Consider the following 10,632-nt stretch of genomic DNA (forward strand, 5'->3'; position numbering starts at 1 on the left):
ATTTATTCAAAAGAAAGAACTTCAGAAATTGAACAAGTCAATAACCGAGTTGCCCCACCTGTGGCCCTTATGCAATCAGTTATTCGGCTTACCATTGACTAATAGAACTGTTCGGTGTTCTCCTGGGTGGTATTGTGTCAAGTTGTGTTCAATGGCGACGTTAGATTGTCAAAATTTCGGTCTGATTGTACGGCATTGCCCATAATGGTACAAGCGGTCTCGACCATGCTTGCCAAGATCGGATTTGGCAAACACGAAGACGAGCAATAGAAACTCTCGCCTTCTGCGGACGGCCATTATCTTGCTGAAATGTAAGCTCAGGGTGGTTTGCCATGAAGGGCAACAAAACGTGGCGTAGAATATCGCCGGCGTACAGCTGTGCTGTGTAACGTCCCCACTATATTCGTTTCTCTATGAAATTGTTGCATCCTTGAGCCCCCGATTACCAGATATACATCTAGCGGCTTTGGGCCGACGCCCCCGGTTACAGGAGTCAAAAATAACACTTTATTAATAATTATAATACAAAGTAATATCACCAGTTACAGTTACATCTTCAGCAAGTACACCAAGTCCTTTCATCCATACATGTACACTCCTGGAAATGGAAAAAAGAACACATTGACACCGGTGTGTCAGACCCACCATACTTGCTCCGGACACTGCGAGAGGGCTGTACAAGCAATGATCACACGCTCGGCACACCGGACACACCAGGAACCGCGGTGTTGGCCGTCGAATGGCGGTAGCTGCGCAGCATTTGTGCACCGCCGCCGTCAGTGTCAGCCAGTTTGCCGTGGCATACGGAGCTCCATCGCAGTCTTTAACACTGGTAGCATGCCGCGACAGCGTGGACGTGAACCGTATGTGCAGTTGACGGACTTTGAGCGAGGGCGTATAGTGGGCATGCGGGAGGCCGGGTGGACGTACCGCCGAATTGCTCAACACGTTGGGCGTGAGGTCTCCACAGTACATCGAGGTTGTCGCCAGTGGTCGGCGGAAGGTGCACGTGCCCGTTGACCTGGGACCGGACCGCAGCTACGCACGGATGCACGCCAAGACCGTAGGATCCTAAGCAGTGCCATAGGGGACCGCACCGCCACTTCCCAGCAAATTAGGGACACTGTTGCTCCTGGGGTATCGGCGAGGACCATTCGCAACCGTCTCCATGAAGCTGGGCTACGGTCCCGCACACCGTTAGGCCGTCTTCCGCTCACGCCCCAACATCGTACAGCCCGCCTGCAGTGGTGTCGCGACAGGCGTGAATGGAGGGACGAATGGAGACGTGTCGTCTTCAGCGATGAGAGTCGCTTCTGCCTTGGTGCCAATGATGGTCGTATGCGTGTTTGGCGCCGTGGAGGTGAGCGCCACAATCAGGACTGCATACGACCGAGCCACACAGGGCCAACACCCGGCATCATGGTGTGAGGAGCGATCTCCTACACTGGCCGTACACCTCTGGTGATCGTCGAGGGGACACTGAATAGTGCACGGTACATCCAAACCGTCATCGAATCCATCGTTCTACCATTCCTAGACCGGCAAGGGAACTTGCTGTTCCAACAGGACAATGCACGTCCGCATGTATCCCGTGCCACCCAACGTGCTCTAGAAGGTGTAAGTCAACTGCCCTGGCCAGCAAGATCTCCGGATCTGTCCCCCATTGAGCATGTTTGGGACTGGATGAAGCGTCGTCTCACGCGGTCTGCACGTCCAGCACGAACGCTGGTCCAACTAAGGCCCCAGGTGGAAATGGCATGGCAAGCCGTTCCACAGGACTACATCCAGCATCTCTACGATCGTCTCCATGGGAGAAAAGCAGCCTGCATTGCTGCGAAAGGTGGATATACACTGTACTAGTGCCGACATTGTGCATGCTCTGTTGCCTGTGTCTATGTGCCTGTGGTTCTGTCAGTGTGATCATGTGATGTATCTGACCCCAGGAATGTGTCAATAAAGTTTCCCCTTCCTGGGACAATGAATACACGGTGTTCTTATTTCAATTTCCAGGAGTGTATTTTCTCATCATTGGAAACTTTTCAACATGAGCGGGTATACGGAGTAAAAGGCATATTACTATAAACAAAACTAGGTCTAATTTGAGTCTTCGGGTCGATTCCACAGTCTCAAGTCCTGTAGGCGATGACATCTCGGTCGGCAAAAGATTCTAGTCCAGGTAGCGATGCGTTCTCACAGCGGACAATAGCGAGTGTAAACCATCCTCTGCCAGCTGCTCCAGTTGCGACATGGAGTGAAAAATGAACTCGACAACCACGGAAGAAAATAGGTTCATTAAGAATAACAGGTTGTGCAGTGCCATTTACTTCAAGTTTGTATTCAAGGCTAATTATGTGTTTATGAACTGGCATGCGGTGGCGACGATGACGACACACACGTCGACGAGGCATAGTGCTTCAATGCTGTTGCAGATAGAGCTCACAGCGGATTGATTCCTCCCACTCTATAAAGATCTACGTATTACCATAACTATGTATTCACAAACTGTTATCCCACTTACACTCGTATGCTAACGTTTGACTAAACAGACCTTATTTCTACTGAACTTGTAACCTCCCCCTCACTTATCGACCTTAATGAGAGTGAAAAATTAAACCGCGCGCACCTAATGGAAAGTTGGGAAAAGTAATCGTCACCGAAGATAATTTGTCAGTAAAGCGGGAGGAAAGGGTTTCATCTAAATGAAAGGAAAAATGCAAATGAAACTGGTGGAAATTAATTTTAAGAAAAGGATAAAATTAATAAGGAAAGTAAATGTGTGGTCGTTACATTAACAATTAATTGGCGTTAGTTAGATATTTGAGATTTGGGGAAAATTACGGTCGCCAGTCATATAGACAACTACTATAATTACTGAAAATGAAAGATTAATGCACATATAATTAACACTAAAAGCGTGGCAATTGAAGGTTGACACGTGTAGTGTGAAAACTGGATGTTTGTCAGAAGTAATAAATTTCGCTACACTCTGACTTAATTTAGCAAAAGAATTAACAAAACCAGGAAAATGAAAGTTGATTTACTGACTGAAATTAATAGTGAACTTAGTTTCTGAAGCACTACGAAATTCAATAAAATAAGGTTAGTCTTGGGCTACCTCAACAATCATTTCAAAAGCTACTCGAATCTAAGCAATTTAGAAATAAGAGATTTAACTTTGAACTTGAATAAAATGATTCTGAACAATTAACAGTAGTAAAATTTAGTACGTACCAAGCTGAGCTGCAGTCACAGGTAAGCTAAAATATGGTAACAAAACTCGCACTCTTAATTTGTGCTTGTGTAATCTAAATATTGTAGCCAGCTATGAATACTTTAACTGAACTTTGAAATTAAAGCAGTGGAATGGAATGATATTACTTTAATGCTGGCGTTTGAATTTCAACGTCACTCTAGTTCATTCTGGAAAAGGAAGGGACCCTGCTTGGTAATGCAGTTGGGACAATGAGCAACGAAGGTTCATGCTACGTTGCTGTAATTTTGTGAGGCAGATTGAACAGTTTGAAAAGCTGAGGTCCGCCATACAGTTCTAAAACTTTACGTGCTTCCAGTCTTCCTTGTTGGTTGACTGACGGTTTGAAGTCGTCGGTCGAGGAGGTGGCGACAGTCACTCATTGTCGGCCGTCGCTGTTGCAGAAGCTGGATGTTGACGCGCCTTCTTCTCGACACGGTCTCCAGCCGAAGCGGGCTCTTGATGTGCACCAACTAATGCTTCCCGTCCGCAACACCGTGTCAGAAACTATCATAGCAAGTCGAGTGCAATCCCGCGTCCGGCCATCCTGATTTAGGTTTTCCGTGATTTCCCTAAATCGCTCCAGGCAAATGCCGGGATGGTTCCTTTGAACGGGCACAGCCGACTTCCTTCCCTAATCCAATGAGACCGATGACCTCGTAGTTTTGTTTCTTCCCTCAAAAACAACCCAACCCCAAATCAGGATGGCTGGACGCAGGTTTGAACCGTCGTCCTCCCGAATGTCCAGTGTGCTGACCAACTCGTAACCTCAGTCAGTAGTAAACGGCACATCTGTCTAGCGAGCAGGAAACCTGGGTTCGACTCCCAGTCTTCGTACACATTTTCAGTAGTCACTTCAGTCTGCATATAAACACTGATAAATACATAAGTGGAGCACACACAAACAGGGCATCGCCCTAGTGAAGATGTGGGCTGCAAATGGGGAATTTCATTGAGATAACCCTCTTTGACAAAGGGTTGAATGTTATTACACAGAGCCTGTGTACGAGTGTGGCGAAACTGGTCGAATGTTCACGTGCTACTGTCGTATCTACGGAAAGAGGTAGAAGGGCAGTGAAACTAGGTGCCAAATGGTTGGATGTCCATGACTCTTCACAGAACATGGGGTTCGGACGCCTGTCTGCTCTGTATAGTTGAACGGATGGTGATCTGTGGTACCTCTGCTGGCAGAGCGCAATGGTGGTGCACGCACAGTGGTTTGGAGTACACTGTTCATTGTAGGATGTTGGACATGGAGCTCCTCAGTAGAACACCCTTTCATGTTGACCCCACTACACCGTCAGTGACGACTGTATTGGGCAGGTGACAATCAAGATTCGACCGTCGATCAATGGGAACGTGTCAGCTCTTCGGATGAATCACAGTTTTGCTACACTAGGTCGGTGGTCACCTTCACAAATGTCGTCATCGACGTGAATAGCGGCTCGAACCGAGAAGCGCGCCACAGACACTATGGGAGGCATTCTCGTGTGCTTGAAGGGGATCAGTAGTAGCAATCGAAGACACGCTGCCAGCTGCGAACTGCCTGTATCCCTTCATGATCTCCGACAGATATTGTCTCCCAGCAGTATAACTGTCCTTGTCTTGGAGCCAGAATTGTACTTTGAGGAGCATTACAGTGAAGTCATGTTGATGTCTCTGCGACCAGATTCGCTTGGTCCTATGTCATCTATCTCGGTCGCTATCGAGCGCTGCGCTATCACCGTGTATGCAAAGCAGCGTCCCATTACTTACGCGAATCACACACATCAAAAAATGTTTTGCATCATACCATTTCCCAGAACACCTGAAGACAGATGTTGACTGTGGATATTGTATCACAGGCCGCGGTGGTCTAGCGGTTCAGGCGCTCAGTCCGGAACCGTGCGACTGCTACAGTCGCAGGTTCGAATCCTGCCTCGGGCATGGATGTGTGTGATGTCCTTAGGTTAGTTAGGTTTAAGTAGTTCTAAGTTCTAGGGGACTGATGACCACTGTCCCATAGTGCTCAGAGCCATTTGAACCATTTTTTTTGACTGTTCAGAGATGTCACTAAACCCACCCAAAGATGTAAACAACCGTGCATGAACAGCGTCTGTTAGACGGAGGGGGTCCGACAGCTGATCAGTTCCAGTGATTCTGCCAGGAAGGAGGTACACGGCTCGTGTTGTCTGTAGTTCAACCATGTCTAGACAGTCAATACCGCGGTTCGGTCGCGTCCGCATTGTTACTTTGTGCTTCCTGGATGTTGTTCGGATGTTGATGTGACATGCCTCGCTCAGCGCGCCCGAGGGCCACTACGGCAGTGGATGACCGCTACCTACGGATTATGGCTGGAAGGAACCCTGACAGCAACGCCACCATGTTGAATAATGCTTTTCGTGCAGCCACAGGACGTCTTTTTATGACTTCGACTATGTGCAATAGGCTTCATGATGTGTAACTTCACTCCCGACATCCACGGCGAGGTCCATCTTTGCAACCACAACACCATGCAGCGCGATACAGATGGGCCCAGCAACATGTCTAATGGATCGCTCAGGATTGGCATCACATTGTTTTCACCGATGAGTGTTGCACATGTCTTCAACCAGACAATCGTCGGAGACGTGTTTGGAGACAACCTGGCCAGCCTGAACGCCTTAGACTCACTGTCCAGCGAGTGGTGCAAGGTGGAGGTTCCCTGATGTTTTGGGGTCGCATTATGTCGGGCCGATGTACGCCTCTGGTACTCGACCAGAGTGGCCAGCATGTTCTGCAGACACGAACCATATCGAACATGCCTGGGATAGGTTCAATGTGCTGTTTATGATGTGACCCACCAACCCCTCTGAGGCAAGTACACTGAAGTGCCCTTGAGAAGTGGGACAATCTGGGCCAACAGTTCCTTGATGAAGTAGTGGATAGTATGCCACAACGAATACAGGCATGCATCAATGCAAGAGAACGTGCTACCGTGTACTAGAGGTACAGGTGTGTACAGCAATCTGGAGGTCTCGCTGTATGGTGGTACAACATGCAGTGTGAAGTTTTCATGAGTGATAAAAATGATGTTCATGTTGATTTCTATAGCAAAAATTCTGTACAGGTTCCAGAACTCTCGAACTGAGGTGATGCAAAACTTTTATTGATGTGTGTATGTGACATATGCATAGACATATAATGCCATATACCTCCACAAATCTACCAACAAATTGCTGGATTCCTCATAGGCAGAATCTGTCGAGCATTTCGTACCAGAGACAAACAAACAAGCTATTAAGCAAGTGGTCATAATGTTTCAGCTCATCAGTGTACATGAAACCTCTATGTAGTTAGCTGAAATTTTTTGACAAGGTGCTAACCATGTGTCGGGCTGTCTGCAGGATGCACGTGTGCTGGTGGCGGCTGATCGTGGCGATGGTGGCTCTGCCGTTGGTGGCGGGTGTGGTGATCATCCTGATGTGCTTCGTCTGCTGCCCGCTGCTGTGGAAGGAGATACCCAATACGGAGCAGAGCGACTACTACCGCACACCGCTCTATGTGGTGGGAGTGCTGGCGCTCTGGGTGCTCTTCGCCATCGGCATCTTCTTCCTCTGGTGGCGCCGGAAGCCCAAAGTGATCGTTGGCGATTCCACCGAAGTGATCATCGACGAGCCCACCAAAGTGACCGTCGACGAGCCCACCAAAGTGATCGTCGACGAGCCCACCAAAGTGATCGTCGACGAGCCCACCAAAGTGATCGTCGACGAGCCCACGGTGCTCCCCGCCTCCGAGGCGTGACAGCCCGTCCACTTGCCGATACCTCCAAACGCGACGTATGGCTGTGACATCAGTGGGGCCACTTTGTCACGTTGAGGTGTACCATTGGGATGTACATCTCTCCTGAGTATCAGCGGACTTTATACTGACGACCAAGCATTATAGGGACCAAATCTCCACATTACTTTGCCAGTTTTCAGCTGACACACAGGTGTTTGTACCTGGGGCTCCAGTTGTGATTCGTGCTGTATGAAATTTTTTTGTCGATGCGGAGATTCTCTTCCTACAGTGGAAAGAGCGCAAAAACATTACAGGGGGGGGGGGGGAGGTATTTACTCAGTTGTATGGCAACCCATATTGCATATTGCACACTAATATGAAGAAAATACCGTCTAACCGTCTAAGATGGGAAATAAAGACATGCCACAAAGGAATTATCCGAATGGAACGTAAATCTGTAGAAGTGATGTACATATGCATACACACTAATGATTGTATTTACCACAAAATTATATGATTTATTCACGAGAAAGTGCTTCACAAACTGAACAAGTCAACACCTCGTTAGTCCAGCTTTGGCCTGCATGGAAGCAGTGATAGGATTTACCTCGGGTGAATATCATGCCAGATTCCGTCCAATTGGGGCGTTTGGTCGTCAAATCCTTAGATGGTTTGAATTCCTTGCCCAAAATACTGCATTTGGAGAGATCCAGTGACGTTGCTGGTCAATGTAGGGTTTGGCCAGCACGAAGAGAAGCACTAGAGAACAGTTTTTGATGTTGCCGAGCAACAGTAAAGGAACACACCGCCATTTGACTCTTTTATGGTTTATTTAAGTACAATCCAGGATTCGGCCTCATGTGCCATTTTCAAGCCTAAAGTTGGCCAACTGAGTTTGTGAACAGTTGAGGGTCATGAAACATATGTTAAAGAAATAAAACATTCAAATAATGGTTTGTTTTTGTAATGGGGGTGGAATGTCAAATGGGCCGACTTGGAGCAGGAGAGGACATTTTATTTTCCACTGTCTATACTTTTACAAAGAAATTCATAAAACTTTGCCAGCATGACCAGAAAGGATTCAAGATTTACACTAATAGCAGTGAAAGTTCAAAAACTGTAATAAAATAATTTTTTGTCCATGTAAAATTTCATCATTTTTTTCACTTGCTATTGGCACCATTTGTTGCTATAGGTACACTTTTCTTCATAAGTAAGAGAGATTCTTCGATGATTTTTGCACAGTATAGAAATCATTCTTCCAGGTGTTTAAAACTGTAGAATTTATTTAAATTATGAAAAAATTTAAACTTCATGTTGAGAAAAAATCAATTTTTACCACAGTTTTTAATAGATTTGGAAAATTCTAGAGTTTCATACACCTGTAAGTATGGTTCGAAATCTTTGCAAAGTTCATTGAAGTATCTCTCTTACTTATCAAGAAAAGTGTACCTATAGCAACAAATAGTGAGTGAAAAACTGATGAAAATTCACTTGTAACAGAAAATTATTTTGTTATGTGTATGAACTTCCACTGCTATGACTGTGAATCCTGAATCCTTCCTGCTCATGCTGACAAAGCTTTATGAATTTATTTGTAAAAGTATAGACAGTGGAAATTAAAATGTCCTGTGGTCCCTCTCCTGCACCAAGTCGGACCGTTTGATGTCCTACCCCCTCCTTAAGAAAAGCAGTAGAAACTCTTGTCATGTGCGGGTGAGCATTATCTTGCTGAAACGTAAGCCCAGGATGCGTTGCCATGACAGGCAACAAAATGGGGCACTGATTATCGTCGACTTAGCCCTGTGCTGTAACGGTGCCGTGTACGAAGGCCAAAGAGGCCGTGCTATGAAATGAAGTGGCACCTCAGACCACCTGTCCTGGTTGTCAGGGTGTATGATGCGCGACAGACAGGTTAATATCTCACCGCTGTCAGGCGCGACTCCAGACACGTCTTCGGCCTGGAATCTCATTGTCTGGAACAGAATTGTCTTCAGTGATGAGTTACGCTTTGAACTGATCCCATACGACAAGCGAAGACTCCGCAGACAGGGGTCGGAAGTCAATGTGACTGTCTCTAACCATACAGCCTGACAACCAATTGTATTGTTTCTTTTCACAGCAGGGCCTACTTGGTTGTCATTCACGGCACCCTTACAGCACCCTTACGCCAAGTTTTTGTTGTCCTTCACAGCAAGACATCTTGGGCTTACACTTCAGCAAGATAATGGCCGCCCGCACATGATTGTCTTCGTTCTTGCCAAACCCTACCTTGCCCAGCAAGGCAGCCGGATCTCTTCCCAACTGAGAAGGTTTGGAGTTTCCAACCTGCTTGGGATTCTGACGATGTAACACACCAATTGGACACTACTTGGCACGATTTCTCTCAAGAGGACATCCAGAAACTCAATCGATCCATCCGAAGCCGAATAACTACGTGAATAAGGGTTAGAGGTCGATCAACACACTGTTGACTTCCTCAATTTGTTGAGCTCTTCCTCCTGAATAAATCATCAAATGTTTCTGAAATTGTAACCTTTGTCTGTTTGCCTGTACGCGCGCATCACATCTACCGTGTCCCGACTCATTCGGATTTTGTCTTAGAGTGTAAATTCTAATACAGACATTTATAATTTTCGAGTAGTGCAGCTTGACGGAAACCTATGGCTTGCATGTAGTGGCATTAGAGTTTTTGTTTTACAGTTTCATTAAATACAGATTGACAAATAACTGCACAATGCAAGTGAAACACAGAAATGTTTCTCAATCCAATCCCACAATGGTCACAGAGACAAAGATGATGGCCATTGTATTTTGAAGTCTGGTACGAGACTATGAATTTCTCTCACTGACGTTCAGTGGCAGGCAGTCAGAAGTGATTTTTACTTTCAGCAACACTGGAATTAAACTAGTTTGTTCATCATTCTCAGTAAGTTACAAATAACATTTTCAAAAATCACTGTACACATCCCACTACAGCGTTCAATAAAATGTTTAAAACAAGTGTAAACTGATTTATTTAGATCCTATAAGAGTCACCCATGAAATGTTAAAGTAATTATTCATAGAATGAACAATAAAGTAACACTAACGTTACAAAGCTACTGGTACATGAATTGTACGAGAACAACAAAAAGAACACTTACTACGGTAAGTCCAATACCCAAAACAAACCTCGTAAAGATGCAGACTGTAACACAAAATATTTTTACATTTTACGGCTGGAGAAATAAGTTAATTAACAGTGTTTAAGAGACATTAGAAGAAGACGAAAATTAGTGTGATTTACCATGAGGGAGTTAGTGATCTCTACACAACCTGGATGTAGAAGTCTGGTCTCTGAATGTAGAACTGCAGCGTGTGTGCAAATACACGTGCTTTGCATCGTCCGCCATTATAGTAGTTTGGTAAACTAATTTCCATCCGTGGGCATTTGACAAAGAATTGCAGACTGATTTCTTGTTTCGAACTTTATGTCAACATATGAAGTAATAGGCTTATGAGGGACAGGAATTGAAAAGTATTTTCTTTTCGTGTTCTAGTGACATTTCCTAGCAGCCATGTTGTAGTTTGGCAAGAAACGAAATATGATCATTTATGGCTGGCAGGATAGAATGGCTGAAGTTCAATATCCAGGTAGC

The 10,632-nt window shown here is 45.7% G+C and overlaps 1 protein-coding gene across 1 annotated transcript in view; it reads left to right on the top strand.

The window, feature by feature from the left end:
• LOC126295450 (uncharacterized) overlaps window positions 1-9,995 on the top strand; it is an 87,924-nt gene extending 77,929 nt beyond the window's left edge. Inside the window, exon 2 of the mRNA XM_049987951.1 lies at window positions 6,616-9,995. Coding sequence (XP_049843908.1) covers window positions 6,617-7,012 — 396 coding nt within the window. The 5' untranslated portion in view covers window position 6,616 and the 3' untranslated portion in view covers window positions 7,013-9,995. The remainder of the gene's footprint in view (window positions 1-6,615) is intronic.
• Window positions 9,996-10,632: the final 637 nt, after the last annotated feature.

This window comes from Schistocerca gregaria, chromosome 11 (assembly GCF_023897955.1).
Source record: "Schistocerca gregaria isolate iqSchGreg1 chromosome 11, iqSchGreg1.2, whole genome shotgun sequence".
Lineage (NCBI taxonomy): Eukaryota > Metazoa > Arthropoda > Insecta > Orthoptera > Acrididae > Schistocerca > Schistocerca gregaria.